The following is an 18,594-nucleotide window of genomic DNA, read 5'->3' as shown; positions in this document are numbered from 1 at the left end:
GTGTCCGACTCTTTGCGACCCCATGAATCGCAGCACGCCAGGCCTCCCTGTTCATCACCATTTCCCGGAATTCGCTCAGACTCATGTCCATCGAGTCCGTGATGCCATCCAGCCATCTCATCCTCTGTCGTCCCCTTCTCCTCCTGCCCCCAATCCCTCCCAGCATCAGATTCTTTTCCAATGAGTCAACTCTTTGCATCAGGTGGCCAAAGTACTGGAGTTTCAGCTCTAGCATCATTCCTTCCAAAGAAATCCCAGGGCTGATCTCCTTCAGAAGGGACTGGTTGCATCTCCTTGCAGTCCAAGGGACTCTCAAGAGTCTTCTCCAACACCACAGTTCAAAAGCATCAATTCTTCGGCACTCAGCCTTCTTCACAGTCCAACTCTCACATCCATACATGACCACAAGAAAAACCATAGCCTTGACTAGACGGGCCTTTGTCGGCAAAGTAATGTCTCTTGCTTTTGAATATGCTATCTAGGTTGGTCATAACTTTTCTTCCAAGGAGTAAGCGTCTTTTAATTTCATGGCTGCAGTCACCATCTGCAGTGATTTTGGAGCCCCCCAAAAATAAAGTCTGACACTGTTTCCACTGTTTCCCCATCTGTTTCCCATGAAGTGATGGGACCAGATGCCATGATCTTCGTTTTCTGAATGTTGAGCTTTAAGCCAACTTTTTCACTCTCCTCTTTCACTTTCATCAAGAGGCTTTTTAGCTCCTCTTCACTTTCTGCCATAAGGGTGCTGTCATCTGCATACCTGAAGTTATTGATATTTCTCCCGGCCATCTTGATTCCAGCTTGTGTTTCTTCCAGTCCAGCGTTTCTCATGATATACTCTGCATAGAAGTTAAATAAGCAGGGTGACAATATACAGCCTTGATGTACTCCTTTTCCCATTTGGAACCAGTCTGTTGTTCCATGTCCAGTTCTAACTGTTGCTTCCTGACCTGCATACAGATTTCTCAAGAGGCAGGTTAGGTGGTCTGGTATCCCCATCTCTTTCAGAATTTTCCACAGTTTATTGTGAGCCACACAGTCAAAGGCTTTGGCATAGTCAATAAAGCAGAAATAGATGTTTTTCTGGAACTAACTTTCACTAATAGAATTTAAATCCTACATAGTATATTAAGTATCTTAAGAGGTGAAATGGGGAGAAGGAAGTGTCTCCATAAGATAAAGCATACTTTATTTTGATGATAGCTATGTAAATGGTTGTTTTTCCATTTGTCTCGGATTTCTGGGAAGCTGTTAAATTTAAGCACTCTAGTGTTTGATCGTTCGTTATGGCATCTTAATAATTAATTCCTGCCTATGTTTAGCCCTGCTTCAGACATTTAATTTCATATGGTTTTAGTTTTATTACTTCAATTTTTTTACTAATTCATTTTCTAAATTTATTTTTAATTGGAGGATAATTGCTTTCCAATGGTGTATTGGTTTCTGCCATACAAAAATATGAACCAGCCACTGGTTCACATTTATTTTAACCCTGCTGTTTTGTGTATTTTCCCCACAAGTTGCCCTCAAATATTCTATAGATGTATAAGACAACAGCTTTAAAATAAATGTATGCTACAAAGATCAGACAGAACAAGATTAAAGGTGCGTGAATTAAACATTATGTAATTCACACAGAAAACAACTGAAATAGATGCATTATAAAAATCAGAGGCATACTATATTTTGTACATGATTATGTGCACCTGTGCTTTTGCTAGTCACTCAGTCATGTCCGACTCTTTTCAGTCCCAGGGACTGTAGCCTGCCAGGTTCCTCTTTCCGTGGAGATTCTCCAGGCAAGGATACTGGAGTGGGTTGCCATGCCCTCCTCCAGGGTGTCTTCCCAACTCAGGGATTGAACCCAGGTCTCCCACATTGCAGGCGAATTCTTTACCAGCTGAGCCACTAGGGACGCCCAAGAATACTGGAGTGGGTAACCTATCCCTTCTCCAGGAGATCTTCCCAACCCATGAGTTGAACCAGGGTCTCCTGGATTGCAGTCCGATTCTTTACCAGCTGAACTACCAGGGAAACCCATGTGTACCTGTATCTCTGCTCTATTGTAAATGGCCTGAAGGTAAAGAGTGTGTTGCATTCTTTGACTTGCCCTCATGCATATGACAGGCTTCCCTGGACATGACTGAGTGACTAAGCACATTCATATGACAAAACTTGTGCTGACTGTATCATAGAGATCATTAAAGATGTCTAGAAGTTCTTCTCTCTTGACTTCTTAATGTCTTTTTTTTAATTTAAAAATAGAGACTTACTAAATGTTCTTTCCTTCTTAAGCAGAGGAAATTAACAATGTAATCTACATCTTTAAGGAAAATAATATCAGTAGTTCAGCATATGTTTACTGAATACTACTGCATAGAATCTGCCTGCAATGCAGGAGATCCAGGTTCGATCCCTAGGTGGGGAAAATCCCTTGGAAAAGGGAACGGCAACCCACTCCAGTATTCTTGCCTGAAGAATTCCATGGACAGAGGAGCCTGGAGGGCTACAGTCCATGGAGTCACATAGAGTCAGACATGACTGAGAGACTAATACTTTCACTTTCACTGCAAGCGCAATGGCATAAAGGCAACTCTTTTTGTAACTTTAGTACACTCCACATGTAAATAAGTAAAATAATTTGAGAGGCTCCTCTTTATAAAACTGAAGCTCTTCCCTCTTCCTAATCTATTATCTTGAACTTTCTTTACTTTGCAGTAAAAGGGGTATTTTCCTTCTCCTTTCGAGTGAAATCAGACATTGCTCCTATAGCCCAGTTACTCATTTATACCATTTTACCTAATGGAGAAGTTGTTGCAGATACTGAGACACTCGACATTGAAAACTGTTTTGCCAATAAGGTGGGTGTTTTGTTTAAGCCCAGTCCTTTTCTTCATCTCCTCTTTTTGAAGCATGGAAAATAAGGAACTTATGTTCATTAAAAGACGGTCAGGTGGTGCTTCTAAAACTTTCTGCCAAAGGATCTCTAACAGCAGAGAATGATAACAAAACCTGAGCAGTCTAATGGAGTAGTTCAAAGCAGGTGGCCATTAGCACAATTTCTTGCAAGTCTCTTATTTTATCTGAAAATTCATGAGGAATTCAAAATATATTCTAGGGACTTACCTTGGGTGTGTGCTGTGTGCTAAATTGCTTCACTCAGTCCAACTCTTTGTGACCCTATGGACCATAGCCCACCAGGCTCCTCTGTCTATGGGATTCTCCAGGCATGAATACTGGAGTGGGTTGCCATGCCCTCCTCCAGGGGATCTTTCTGGTCCAGGGATCAAACCCACATCTCTTACCTGCATTGCAGGTGGATTCTTGATTACTAGCACCACCTGGGAAGCCTGGGGTAGAAGAGTGTTTTAAGATTGTAACAATTGGAAAATTCATTGCTATAATTATATCCTCCTTACAGGTAAATCTGAGCTTCTCCTCAGCCCAAGGCCTTCCAGCCTCAAACACCAGCCTGAAGATCACGGCCGCTCCTTACTCTCTCTGTGGCCTCCGAGCCGTGGACAAGAGTGTCCTGCTAATGAAGCCTGAAGCTGAGCTCTCACCTCAGTCAGTGAGTCCCATCTCAGTCTCGGATATCAGAAAATGCACACATGATATGACCATTTCTGGAAGCTGGAAGTTATACCTGCAAGGACAAGTTCTTTAGAGTGTCAGGAATAGTGCACTAAGTCACATAAGAGTTTGAATTCTACTTGTTTCTGAAAAAGACATTGCACAAGATGCTTTCCACAGATCATCTCACTTCATTGTCTGCTACGATGTATCAAAGACTGAGCAGTCTTGCCCACCTGTGCCTCGCACAGTCCTCACGTGTAAAAGATGCTCAACACATTTTTAATGAGTAAAGAAATGAATAATTCCTTAAGGAGGGTATTATTACCTTCATTTTATGGAATAAGAAAAAACACAGCAGAGTTAGATTAAGGAACTATAGAAACAATGCACCAAAAAATATATTTTAAAGATGGAATTTGAACCAAATTTTATTCAATGCCATGTCTAACACACCACAATTCCAGATAGTATGTGAAATGTCAAATTTTTAAATCTTCTCCAAAGTCCAGGCACTTACTTGTTTTAAGTATGGACAAAAGAGATTCCAATCAAACTTGTCTTTTAAACATGTTTCTTGGGACTTCCCTGGTGGTCCAATGGATCAGACTCTGCTTCTACTGCAGGGATCTCAGATCCCTGCTTGGGGAATTAAGATCCCATATGCTGCGCAGCACAGCTTTAAAAAAAAAAAAAAAAGACGTTTCTTATAATGAAAAACTTGTAAAAGAGCTCAGTTTTATAGTCTTCATTGTCCATTTATTTATTTAACAAATATCCACTGCATTTTGACTACAAGATAGTGCTCTGAGAATAAGAGTTCTAATGGTGCAAAATAGATGTGGTCTTTGACCATTTTAGATTCATAGTCTCATGAGTTAAGCAAGCAAGCAACAAAAACACATTAACATATAGTAGTTCTAAGTGTCGGTAAGTATCATTTAAGGAATAAACAGGATGTTGAGATGAAGTTTTAATGTCGTGATCGGGATCACTTCTTAGATTGTCAAATAACAGGGGCAGGGGCAGGGAATGTAACATCATGTAAGAATCGAATCGCCAGTCTATGTCCGATGCAGGATACGGCACGCTTGGGGCTGATACACGGGAAATGACCAGAGAGATGTTGTGGGGAGGAGGGTGGGAGGGGGGTTCATGTTTGGGAACGCATGTACACCCGTGGTGGATTCATGTCAATGTAGGGCAAAACCAATACAGAATTGTAAAGTAAAAACAAAATAATAAAAGGAATAGTTGTAAATAAATAAATAAAACCTTCAAAAAAAAAAAAAAAAAGAATGAAAGCCCTGAGGCCAGAACAACATAGTGTTTCCAAAGGAAACGGTAATGACCTCCCATAAAGTGGTGAGAGAAAAGGATGGTAGAGGCAGTTGGTGGAATGAAAGTCAGGAAGATCATAAGGAGGACTGTGAACTTAGAGTGGAATTAAGCATTGACAGCAAAGTGAAAAGGGAAAGTGAAGTCGTTCAGTCATGTCTGACTCTTTTGTGATCCCATGGACTGTAGCCTACCAGGATCCTCCGTCCATGGGATTTTCCAAGCAAGAGAACTGGAGTGGGTTGCCATTTCCTTCTCCAGGGGATCCTCCCGACCCAGGAATTGAATTGACAGCAAAGGCAATGATATATCAGTGAAGAGTTTAAAGCAGGAGAGCGACGATTTAGATTTACCTAGTTATGAAGATCCTGTTTGCTGTTCAGAGTATGGGAGCAAGAATGAAAGCATGGAAATAGGAGGCTATGGTAGTAGCTTAGATAAGAGATGACAGCAGGTCCGCATGGAGTCAGTGTGTCTTTAACAGCCTGAATACTGTACAACTGAGCAGGTGGCCTTATGATGGGGCTTCCCAGGTGGTACTAGTGGTAAAGAACCTGCCTGCCAGTGTAGAAGACATAAGAGATGCGGGTTCTATCCCTGGAATGGGAAGATCCCCTGGAGGAGGGCATAGCAACCCACTCCAGTATTCTTGCCTGGAGAATCCCATGGACAGAGGAGCCTGGTGGGCTACAGTCCATAGGATCACAAAGAATCGGACACAACTGAAGCAACTCAGCATGCACGCATGAGGCAAAAACTGAACTAGAATGAATTTATTTCTAGGTTAACTTTGCATCTAGTTTCCTCCTGAGTTAAACTTGGTCCTACAGCAGTAGACTGGGGGGGGGGGGGGGCAACTGGTAAGAATATAATCACATAAAATGGGAAAAGGAAACAAATTAAGTATTTACAGAGGTTGTTTCTAGGTGATGGATATGAATGACTTCTTTCATAATGCTTCTCTGTACTCTCTACCTTTTTGCTTTCTTTTAAAAGTTGGACCTAGGGTCTGTCAAACAGAGTGCAGTATGTCAGAAAGAGAAAAACAAATGTATTAACACATATATGTAGAGTCTAGAAAAATGGTACTGATGAACTTATTTCCAGGGCAAGAATAGAGACGCAGACAGAGAGAATGACATATAGACACAGGGTGGGGAAGGGGAGAGTGGGATGAATTGGGAAATTAGGACTGACACATATACTCTCAGTTCAGTTCAGTTCAGTTCAGTCCAGTCACTCAGTCGTGTCCGACTCTCCGCGACCCCATGAATCGCAGCACGCCAGGCCTCCCTGTTCATCACCATCTCCCGGAGTTCGCCTAGACTCATGTCCATCAAGTCCGTGATGCCATCCAGCCATCTCATCCTCTGTTGTCCCCTTCTCCTCCTGCCCCCAATCCCTCTCAGCATCGGAGTCTTTTCCAATGAGTCAACTCTTCGCATGAGGTGGCCAAAGGACTGGAGTTTCAGCTTTAGCATCATTCCTTCCAAAGAAATCCCAGGGTTGATCTCCTTCGGAATGGACTGGTTGGATCTCCTTGCAGTCCACTACCATGTGTAAAATAGATGGTTGGCAGGAACCTGCTGTAAAGCAGAGAAAGCTCAGCTTGGTGCTCTGCGATGACCTGGAGGGGTGGGATGAGTCGTGAAGTGGGAGGATGTTCCAAGAGGGAGGGGATACATGTATACATATAGCTGATTCACTTTATTGTACAGCAGAAGCTAACACCACATTGTAAAGCAATTATACACCAATAAATATAAATAAAATTCAAAAGATAAATTTTTTAAAAAAAGTAGGCATTTGGGCTGGGAGACAAAGAGACTTGAGTTTTAGGCTAAATGACCTCTGAGTCTTTCATCAGTGAATTTGATTTCTTTATACATTATTTTCTTTTGTACAACAACAAGATTGGGATCCATAACCTTTGATATCGCTCCGTGATTTCTGTGTCATGTTTTATAATGTTGCTATGGGGGTATTAAATAAACACCAAGATCTCTTAAACTCCAGATTGAACATTATCTCACTTTCTAAAATACATAACAGTTTTTCCTTTGTTCTACTTTGCAGGTGTATAATTTGCTATCAGTAAAGAGAACCTTTAGCATGGGATATGGAGACCCCATGAATGAAGATGGAGAAAAATGCATCAATGCGGAAGACATAACTCACAACGGAATCATTTACACCCCAAAGCAGCTCATCAGTGACGATGATGTTTACAGTATCTTTGAGGTAATTCCTCTTCCTAAAAACACAACCTAAATTGATCTCTACATCATCATCAAGATGGAGAAGAAACGGATTTCTAAGCTCTAGAATCTGATCTTCCTCTCAACCACCAAAAAACAAAGCTATGATTAACAGAAAAATATTGAAATGTCAGAAGCATGGAGAACTTTGTACACACAAAGACAGTCAGTCATGAATTTCTCTGGCACTTTAAGAGCAAGGGGTATACTTTTAAGGCCCACAACTTTAACCAGGTTGATCCCAAAGCTAGTTGTCACCATCATATATCCTCTCGGTGATTCTCAGAGATTCCAATATGTGAGAAAAACAAAGCAAACATTTCCCGCAGAGCCTCTGACATCCTTAAAAAAAAAAAAGTGAATACTCTGTCGGCAACCACTATAACAGTCATTTCACAATAAATGAATCAGCAAATGACTGAATACATAAAGTAAAATACTGCAGCCAACAGTTTCAGTGCAGTAAAATTTCAGGTGAATTGAAAGTAGCTGTTCATACAGAAGAATTTATAAAACTTGCAGTAGAAGCATTAGCATGCCTTAGGTACACTAGAGCAAATGTGTATCTTTAACTGCAGTTAGGCAGAGTTATGAAAGGGAAGTTTATCCAAGTTGTGAGATTAAATCTTAGCTCCACCAAAAAGGACTGAAAACACTCACTATACCTTGAGGAAGCCATGTGTCGTACGAGAGCAGTTTAAACCTCCCTTTTCTGGAGCCTCCAGAATCAGTTGGTGATGGAGGGAGAAAAAGAAGGCTCTTTATTAACTGTTAAATGTTTCTTTCTGACTTCTTTCTCCCTGTTCCATACCACTGCCACCACCACTGACAACTGTGCCTCAGAGTCCCACAGCTTCCCGAGCACTCTAGAGGACAGCAAGTAGTATTTCACTGTGACTAATATTGCAGAAGGAGGAAGTCTGTAACAGGAACCAAGGAATCAAGCTACTGTGGATGTCTGCATGGGTGTTTTGCATGCAGAGTTTCAGTATACTTAAAACTGAAAAAAAAAAAAAAAAAGAAAGGATAAATTACAAAAGGGATGAGCTTGACACAGATATTCAGGCAAAGGCATATTTCCCAATAAAACAAAAACAAAGCAAAGTGTAATGACTATGAAGAAAAACCTCCAATATGCAACCCTACAATTTCAAATGAAAAGAAACAAAAAACTATTCTCTGCAACAAAGTTAATGTGTGGTTTGAGGCAGGGGGAGGAAGGGAAGAAAAACATTCAAAGCTAAAACACTCAGTTTCTTGGAGGCAAAAGATAATTAAAGGGGCTCCAAGCATACAGGAGACAAAATTCAGAAATAGGAATCAGAAGTAGATTCTAATCCCAACTCCCATTCATTAATTGGATGATCTGGACTCTCTGTGACCCCATTTTCATTTTTATAAAATATCTCTCTTCTCCATTGGGTGGAATTTTCATGATAATCCTAAGTTCTGTGTATAATACTAAGGGTATAATACAGATGTGAGAAAATATCCCAGTCTCTAGACTGGATTGCCAATATGCTTTAATAATTATTTTTCTTCCAGTCTGCAGGATTAAATATTTTTACCAACTCAAAAATCCACAAGCCATATTTTTGCCAGCCGCTTCCACATCCAGGAATGTCTAGGAACTATGCATATGGTAAGGGTGAAAGTTATTTATCCACTAAAATAATAGAAGAAAAGTAATGTTTTGCTGGGTTGGGATAAAAAACCATTTTTTAAGTGCTGAATGTTATGACTCTGCAGCAATTTCTCAGTAAAATTTCCTCAACTTTTTTCTCTAGGGAAAAAATGAAGCATTATGATTTCTCTGTCTCTCTCTAATCAAAATTAAATACAGTCGTGGTACTTTAAATCCTCTTTATCTACTGTGCCTTCAGTATCTGAATTAGTCAAGATAAGATAAATTATACCACCTTAGCAAACAAACTCCCACATCTCAGAGTCTAAGCTGCTGCTGCTGCTAAGTCACTTCAGTCGTGTACAACTCTGTGCAACCCCATAGATGGCAGCCCATTAGGCTCCTCTGTCCCTGGGATTCTCCAGGCAAGAACACTGGAGTGGGTTGCCATTTCCTTTTCCAATGCATGAAAGTGAAAAGTGAAAGTGAAAGTGAAGTCGCTCAGCCTAAGCACCTAACAGTTCATTTTAATGCTCTCACAAAAACTGCTTGTGAGCCCAGGGGCTGTTCAAAACACCTCCATTGGTCAGAACACTGACCAATCATTGTCAAGGAGATACATTCAGCTTTCCTCTTGTGACTCTATCTCCAGCAAGCCTTTCAAGGTTACTATCTTGGGAAAGAAGGAGTAGATATGCACATGACTTTACAGCCAGCTGTGGAACTGGCACAGATCACGGTGCCCTATGTGCAAGGGATCTGAGAAATGTGAACAATTATATGGATATTATTTGCCTCTGTCGTTCTTTCATGGAAATCAGTGATTCTGACAAATTAAATAATTAGAATAGAATAATTCAGCTTTTGGCAGATATACTGTCAGTCTCCTTGTGTATCTCAAGTATACATAGAAAAAAGGAAAAGTCAAAAAGATTCTGTTTTCTCTTCTGCTGCTAACAGAGACATTTCTCTAGGCATGCTGAGATGCCTACAAATCCTGTTTCCTCCTGTGCTGTGTGCTGAGCTATGTTACTTCAGTCGTGTCCAACTTTTTGTGAGCCTGTTAACTGTAGCCTGCCAGGCTCCTCTGTCCATGGTATTTTTGAATACTGGAGTGGGTTGCCATGCCCACCTCCACTTGATCTTCCTGACCCAGGGATTGAACTCATGTCTCTCACGTCTCCTACATTGACAGGCAGGTTCTTTACCACTAGTGACACCTGGGAAGCCCATAAGCAATATGTGCTGTGCTGTTCTTAGTCACTTAGTCATGTCTGACTCTTTGCAACCCCATAGACTGTAGCCTGCCAGGCTCCTCTGTCCATGAGGATTCTCCAGGCAAGAATACTGGAGTGGGTTGCCATGCCCTCCTCCAGGGGGTCTTCCCAACCCAGGGATCAAACTCAGGTCTCCCACACTGCATGCAGATTCTTTACCATCCGAGCAGTATGGGAGAGGTGGGGGTGGTTAAACTACTCTTTATTCTTCCTTTCACCAGTTGAAAAATCAGCTTAGGGAGAGTTACATTTGTTTTCATTTCTAGAGAAAAATACATTTGCCTCTAAACTATTTGATGAAGCAGCAGGATTAACCTTCCAATAAGACAAACAGATGAGAAAACAAAGTAAGAAGGTGGTAGGGTAAATTGTTCTAATAAAAGACCTTCCCTGAGTGTATGGCCTTATTCTGCTTGATACCTAAGGCGGCTCTGAGAACTTGATGATAAACCTCAGGCTTACATTAGGCCCTCGTGTTGTCTCTCCACAGCTCCAGGAGTACCAGCTACACTAGGTCAACCAGGCCTACCAGGCCCACCAGGCCCCGCAGCTGGACTAGCAAGTGTAAGTGCAGGGGTAGTTTATCCATTGAATGTGAGAGAAGACTCTTCAGCTGTGAACGTGAAAGAAACAATCCGGAAGTATTTCCCTGAGACCTGGATCTGGGAGTTGATGCCACTCGAGTAAGTTGTGTGCTGCTTGGAACTGAGTTCGTAGGAGGATTTGAATCCTCTTCTACGATTCTGGTGTAATCGTAGGGCCAGTCCTTTCTGTTCTGCCCCACTCTTTTCTGATAGATGTGTAGATTCGTAGTTCATTTATCTCATAGCTAAACAAGGCAATTTTGTTTTCCTAATTTGGTCCTGAGATACTTAATAGAAAGCCACCCTTGACCCTAAAAAGAAAAAATAATAATAATAATAATTTCAGAGACCTCTCTAGGAGCCCCAAACTTTACATCAAGTTTAGCATTTATCACGCTGGGTTACTAAAGTGTCATGCTCTAGAGTCAGCTGTGGTCCATGCTTTTAAGAAAAGGAATTCATTGACTCTCGTCTTCTTTTTTCCCCTCTCTAGTATGTGGGGCAAACGTGAGTTGGCAATCAAGGTCCCTGACACCATCACGGACTGGAAGGCCAGTGCCCTCTGCTTGTCTGAAACAGCAGGGCTTGGACTCTCGCCCACCGTCTCTCTCACAGCCTTCCAGCCCTTCTTCCTGGAACTCACTCTTCCCTATTCTGTGGTTCGAGGAGAAGCCTTCACACTCAAAGCCACTGTGTTCAACTATCTGTCCCATTGCATTCGGGTAAGGGCACTTGTCTGGATGTAAGTGAAGGTAGGAGGAAGGAACACACCATTCATTTCCTAAATCTCCTCCAGGTCATCTCCTAGTAAATCATAACTGAATACGATGTGACCTAATTTTGGACTGGAATAGGTGCTAAGAACAAAGCTCCCCAACAGGTCCAAGGTGGTAAGGTTACAACCATCTGGGCTTCCCTGGTGACTCAGATAGTAAACAATCTGCCTGCAGTGTGGGAGACCTGGGTTCAATCCCTGGGTTGGGAAGATCCCTTGGAGAAGGTAATGTCAACCCACTCCAGTATTCTCGCCTGGAGAATCCCCAAGGACAGAGGAGCCTGGCGGGCTACAGTCCAGGGAGTCGCAAAGAGTTGGACACGACTGAGTGAATAATACTTCCACTTTCAAGTGCTAAGAACAAAGCTCCCCAACAGATCCAAGTTGGTAAGGTTATAGTCATCCAGGACTCTATTTTATTTGTGTATTCCTGAATTCAGATATTACTCCCACTTGGTTATTTTTTCACTCTAACAAAAGAAAAATATTTCTTCCTTGTGTTGGCACAAGCCTAAATCCTGAGTATTTATCTTGATTCCCATCAGTTTTTCAATGTCCTTATGGCAAACATCTAAACTACAAAATACCTGACAGGATTTACCTTGTCTGAACAGCTTCTCAAAGCCTCTCATTAGTATGCATTGTCCCTTTAAGCGTCTTTCCCTCCCCCCGCCCTGACACCCCATTACCGACCTTTTGCCTGTGTTCTTTCTCCAACTTGTGGGTGGGAATGGGGGACAGGTGAGCATACAGCTGGAGGCCTCTTCTGCCTTCTTGGCCATCCCAGTAGAGAAGAATGAAGAATCTCACTGTGTCTGTGGAAACAAGCAGAAAACCATGTCCTGGGCTGTGACCCCAAAGTCACTGGGTGAGTGATAATGGTGTTCCCAAATCCTACTTCTTTTGTTGTGATGATTGCTTTCCACTTCCACTCAGATGCATGTTTTTCTCTCCTCCTTTGACTGATCAATGGAAGGAAAACAATTATATATATTGGAGAGGCTTAAAAAGAAGAAAGCATCCAATATAGGATCACTGTTTAACTCCTTAAGAATTTTATTCCCCAGGAGAGGTGAATTTCACAGCTACTGCAGAAGCCCTGCGGTCTCAGGAACTATGTGGCAGTGAGGTGCCTCACTTCCCAGAACTTGGACAGAAGGACACCGTTATCAAGCCTTTACTAGTTGAGGTATGAAGGTCTAGTTTCTCTGAGTCTCAGAAGCTTTATTATGGAAATCACATTATCTAACATGTATGTGGCGGTGACATTTCATTCCCATGATTATGAATATGTCCACAACTCAAGCTTTCACTAACATTTTCTCTTCTAAAGTAATTGCTTCTTCTCTGATACACTATCACTTCTCTCTTTTTTAATTCATTTTTTAATTGGAGAATAATTGCTTTACAATGTTGTAGTAGCTTCTACTGTACAACAGTGTGAATCAGCTACATGTATACATGTATCCCCTCCTGAATCCTCCCTTCCACTCACCTCCCAAATCCCATCCCTCTAAGTCATTACAGAGCACTGAGCTGAGCTCCCTATGCTATATAGCAGCTTCTCACTAGTTATCTATTTCACACACAGTAGTATATATATGTCAATACTACTCTCTCAATTCACCCCACCCTCTCCTTCCTCCCTGTATCCACAAGTTTATTCTCTATTCCTTCCCTGTAAATAGGTTCATCAGTACCATTTTTCTAGATTTCATATATATATACACATAACTTTTCTTCTTAATTTTCTTCTTTCAATACAAAGCCTGAAGGAATAGAAAGAGAAGAAACTTTCAACACACTTCTCTGTGCATCAGGTAAGTGTCAGAAATAGATAAAATTTTTATGTTAAGCCACTTGCCAAAGTATATGATGTGAAATGCCCTTGGAGGCACATTTTCTCTGGTGGAAAAAAAAGGAAAGAAGTATATTATCCCATGTGCAAATCGAAGGACATTTGATGGAGAACAATCTTTTCCTGATGAGGGCATCGAAAAGTTAAAGAGATTCACTTAAAAATTCTTGGCCAATAATGAGGACTAAAGTTGATGACTATCGGACAGGATTCTTTCCAATACACCTTGCTTCCCAAACTTCTTCCTACACAATTTTCCAAATATTGAAATATCTTTGTGGCACTAGTATTATTGGTTATTCAGTTAATAGTTTAAGTGTATTCATGTTTTTGTTTAAACAAATTATTTGAAGAATTTTAGGTCATTAACATATAGAGAAAAACAATCTTTAATGAACCCTTAAAATTACCATCTAAACATCCATACAGTCATTTAGAAAATGGCTATTAAAATGTTCAACTCTGCACTATCTAAAATCATCTTGAGAACAATGCTTAGTGTATAGATGGCCTCTCTTCTCTATTTAAGTAGCCCCTGATAATCTCAGCTAGTCACAGAACTTTAATAACCACAAAATGTATATATCTTCAGTCCATACCTCTTTCCTAAACTGAGACTCATGTATTCAACTGTTCACTTATCATCTCCACTTGCAGGCTTGGAGGTCTAAGAGGTCTCTCAAAACTAGCTTGCTCAAAACTGCACCCCTGCAGGACTCACTGCTTCTCCTACAATTTTCTTCATCTCAGATGCTGCTGCTGTGATGGATATCCTATTCTTCTGCTTGCTGGAGATAAAAATTCTGGAGTTGTCCTTTAATTATATTCTTTCTCTTTTACTCCATACCCAATCAATTCCAAATCTAGTTGGTTCTACCTTTAAATATTATTCAGAATTTTCCCACTTCTCATCATGTCCACTCCTGCTCTAGACCTTTCTCTCTTGGATCATCTCAGCCACCTCCTAACTGGTCTCCTGGTCATCTCCCCTTGTTCTTCCATAGCAAGAGAATCATTAAAGCATATTTCACGCCATGCCCCTCCTCTGTTCAGAATCTTCCAAGAGTCTCCCATGTCCCTCAAAGTTAGAGCATGTCTCCAACCTCACCTACAAAACCTTTCTACCCTTGTGACTTCATACCTTCTTACCCTGTCCTCCACTCACCCTGCTCCTCCTAATCTAATCACACTGGTCTCCTAATCTGATCTTGGAACACAACCAGCATGCTCTCATCTTTGATGTCTTTTCATGTTTTGCTCCATATTCCAGCAAGTCTCTTTCCCTAGATATCTATAAATTTTACTCCCTGATTTAGTCTTCATCACTTATGATTTATTAAAACTATTTATATATTTATTTATTTTGGCTATTCAGTTCAGTTCAGTCACTCAGTCATGTCTGACTCTTTGTGACCCCATGGACTGCAGCACACCAGGCTTCCCTGTCCATCACCAACTCCCAGAGTTTGCTCAAACTCATGTCTGTTGAGTCGGTGATGCCATCCAACCATCTCATCCTCTGTCATCCCCTTCTCCTCCTGCATTTAATCATTCCTAGCATCGGGGTCTTTTCGAACAAGTCAGTTCTTTGCATCAGTTGGCCAAAGTATTGGAGTTTCAGCTTCAGCATCACTCCTTCCAATGAATATTCAGGACTGATTTCCTTTAGGATGGACTGGTTGGATCTCCTTGCAGTCCAAGGGACTCTCAAGAGTTTTCTCCAACACCAAAGTTCAAAACCATCAATTCTTCAGAGCTCAGCTTTCTTTATGGTCCAACTCTCACATCCATACACGACTACTGAAAAAACTATAGCTTTGACTAGACAGGCCTTTATTGACAAAGTAATATCTCTGCTTTTTAATATGCTGTCTAGATTGGTCTTAGTTTTTCTTCCAAAGAGCAAGCACCTTTTAATTTCAGAGCTGCAGTCACCATCTGCAGTGATTCTGGAGCCCAAAAATATAAAGTGTCTCACTGTCTCCATTGTTTGCCCATCTATTTGCCATGAAGTCACAGGACCAGATGCTATGATCTTTGTTTTTTGAATGTTGAGTTTTAAGCCAGCTTTTTCACTCTCCCCTTTCACTTTCATCAAGAGGCTCTTTAGTTCTTCTTCACTTTCTGCCATAAGGGTGGTGTCATTTGTGTATCTGAGGTTACTGATAGTTCTCCCGGCCATCTTGATTCCAAGTAGTGTTTCATCCAGCCCAGCATTTTGCATGATGTACTCTGCATATAAGCAGGGTGACAATATACAGCCTTGACATACTCCTTTCCCAATTTGGAACCAGTCTGTTCTTCCATGTCCAGTTCTAACTGTTGCTTCTTGACCTGCATAGAGATTTCTCAAGAGGCAGGTCAGGTGGTCTGGTATTCCCATCTGTTTCAGAATTTTCAATAGTTTGTTGTGATCTTCACAGTCAAATATTGTGGCATAATTAAGAAAGCAGAAGTAGATTTTTTCTGGTATTCTCTTGCTTTTTCAATGATAGAATTGATGTTGGCAATTTGATCTCTGGTTTCTCTCCCTTTTCTATATCCAGCTTGAACATCTGGAAGTTCATGGTTCACATACTGTTGAAGCCTGGCTTGCAGAATTTTGAGCATTACTTTCCTACTGTGTGAGATGAGTACAACTGTGTGGTAGTTTGAACATTAATTGGCACTGCCTTTCTTTGGGATTGGAGTGAAAAACTGACCTTTTCCAGTCCTGTGGCCACTGCTGAGTTTTCTAAATTTGCTGGCATATTGAGTGCAGCAGTTTCACAGCATCATCTTTTTACAGTTTGAAATAGCTCAACTGGAATTGCATCACCTCTACTAGCTTTGTTCATGGTGATGCTTTCTAAGGCTCACTTGACTTCACATTCCAGGATGTCTGGCTCTAGATGAGCGATCACACCATTGCAGTTATCTGGGTCATGAAGATCTTTTCTGGACAGTTCTTCTGTGTATTCTTGCCACCTCTTCTTAATATCTTCTGCTTCTGTTAAGTTCATACCATTTCTGTCCTTATTGAGCCCATCTTTGCATGAAATGTTCCCTTGGTATCTCTAATTTTCTTGAAGAGATCTCCAGTCTTTCCCATTCTGTTTTCCTCTATTTCTTTGCATTGATCACTGAGGAAGGCTTTCTTATCTCTCCTTGCTATTCTTTGGAACTCTGCATTCAAATGGGTATAGCTTTCCTTTTCTCCTTTATCTTTTGCTTCTTTGCTCAGCTATTTGTAAGGCCTCCTCAGACAGCCATCTTGCCTTTTTGCATTTCTTTTTCTTGAGGATGATCTTGCTCCCTGTCTCCTGTACAATGTCACAAACCTCCGTCCATAGTTCATCAGGCACTCTGTCTATCAGATCTGATCTCTGCAATTTATTTGTCAATTCCACTGTATAATTGTAAAGAATTTAATTCATACCTGAATGGTCTAGTGGCTTTCCCTACTTTCTTGAATTTAAGTCTGAATTGTACAATAAAGTGTTCATGATCTGAGCCACAGTCAGCTCATGGTCTTATTTTGCTGACTATATAGAGCTTCTTCATCTTTGGCTGCAAAGAATATAATCAATCTGATTTCCGTACTGACCATCTGGTGATGTCCATGTAGAGTCTTCTCTTGTGTTATTGGAAGAGGGTATTTTTTATGACCAGTGTGATTTCTTGGCAAAATTCTGTTAGCCTTTGCCATGCTTCTTTTGTACTCCAAGGCCAAATTTGCCTGTTACTCCAGGTATCTCTTGACTTCCTACTTTTGCATTCCAGTCCCCTATGATGAAAAAGACATCTTTATGGAGTGTTAGTTCTAAAAGATCTGGTAGGTCTTAAGAGAACCATTCAACTTCAGCTTCCTCAGCATTACTGGTTGGGGCATAGACTTGGATTACTGTAATACTGAATGACTTCCCTTGGAAACGAACAGAGATCATTCTGTTATTTTTGAGATTGCTCCCAAGTACTGCATTTTGGACTCTTGTTGACTATGAAGGCTACTCCATTTTTTCTAAGGGATTCTTGCCCACAGTAGTAGATATAATGGTCATCTGAATTAAATTTGCCCATTCCAGTCCATTTTAATTTACTGATTCTTAAAATGTCAATGTTCACTCTTGTCATCTCTTGTTTGACCACTTCTAATTTACCTTAATTCACGGACCTAACATTCCTGGTTCTTTTCTGATTTTGGCTATGCCAGATCTTAGTTGGGGCATGTGAATCTATTTCCCTGACCAGGGATTGAACCAAGGCCCCCTGAATTGAGAGCATGGAGTCTTAGCCACTGAAACAACAGGGAAGTACCTGATTTTTTAATCAATGAGTATTTAGATGACAAATGTCTCCCCACACCCTGCACTTCCTGGTTTACCTTGCCTCACTAGCTCACCCATATAAATACTCTGCTTTATTTTTTGTATAGAACTTATCAGTATCTAGCATACTAAAAATTTGTTATTTTATTACTCCCATCAAAATGAACTTATGATGATGTCAGGAAATGTCTTCCAAAAATTGCTGTATCACTGCACTTAATACAAAATCTGGTACATAGCACACACTTAATACATATTCATGGAGTAAATATGATTTTTTTTTACAACCACTAGCTATAGTATAAGTTAACATAAACAAGAAAGAGAAGGAAATAAGTATAACATAAGGTATATGCTTATACAGAGATCTATAGAGATTTAGCACAAATATATATGATTAATATGAACTTCACTGTGAGATGAATTGTGGCTCTTGGATTGCATCAAAATAATTAAATAATAACTAAGAAAAACATGATGTTGGTCTTGATCATAGAGATGGGGAAAAGTGCAGATAGAACTAGAACATTTCTCTCATTTTTCCCTCCCTTCTGTGTATTTGTCTTGTTTCATTAGAAACTGGAGGATCTGAAAAGTTGTCATTAAAACTTCCTTCAAATGTGGTTGAAGGTTCTGCCAGGGCGACATATTCAGTTTTGGGTGAGTCTCCCATCCCAAAAGAAGCATCTGTCCATCCTTTTAACTCTAGTGCATGGGGTCTCATCATCCCTTCCTGATGAAGTCCCTGTGTCTAGGCATTGGACTGAGAGAAAGCATCAGGACCACACTGTGTGTTAGTGGGAAAGAGGGGCTGAATCAATGCTATGTTACATCTTAAACCTTGACATACTCTAAAGAGCAAAGAGAGTCATCTCTTTGTGCTCTCACCTTCAAGATATCGGCTAGATAGTGATGCTTTCTACTAGAGATGAAACTAATCATTTTTTACCAGATGTGTGACTCATCAGAAAGGTATATCCTTCCATTTTTGTTTTTTCCT

The 18,594-nt window shown here is 40.7% G+C and overlaps 1 protein-coding gene across 1 annotated transcript in view; it reads left to right on the top strand.

Annotated features, from left to right (window-relative positions):
* Positions 1–18,594, top strand: part of LOC120858799 (pregnancy zone protein-like) — a 57,491-nt gene that overhangs the window by 27,172 nt on the left and 11,725 nt on the right. Inside the window, exons 14-23 of the mRNA XM_040235113.1 lie at positions 2,719–2,861; positions 3,422–3,571; positions 6,988–7,152; positions 8,715–8,811; positions 10,561–10,753; positions 11,148–11,376; positions 12,171–12,297; positions 12,497–12,618; positions 13,198–13,249; positions 18,171–18,254. Coding sequence (XP_040091047.1) covers positions 2,719–2,861; positions 3,422–3,571; positions 6,988–7,152; positions 8,715–8,811; positions 10,561–10,753; positions 11,148–11,376; positions 12,171–12,297; positions 12,497–12,618; positions 13,198–13,249; positions 18,171–18,254 — 1,362 coding nt within the window. The remainder of the gene's footprint in view (positions 1–2,718; positions 2,862–3,421; positions 3,572–6,987; positions 7,153–8,714; positions 8,812–10,560; positions 10,754–11,147; positions 11,377–12,170; positions 12,298–12,496; positions 12,619–13,197; positions 13,250–18,170; positions 18,255–18,594) is intronic.

Source organism: Oryx dammah, unplaced genomic scaffold (assembly GCF_014754425.2).
Source record: "Oryx dammah isolate SB20612 unplaced genomic scaffold, SCBI_Odam_1.1 HiC_scaffold_29, whole genome shotgun sequence".
In the NCBI taxonomy this organism is placed as follows: domain Eukaryota; kingdom Metazoa; phylum Chordata; class Mammalia; order Artiodactyla; family Bovidae; genus Oryx; species Oryx dammah.
Note: the sequence above shows the minus strand (reverse complement) of the source record. Positions and strands in the feature narration are given on the sequence as shown.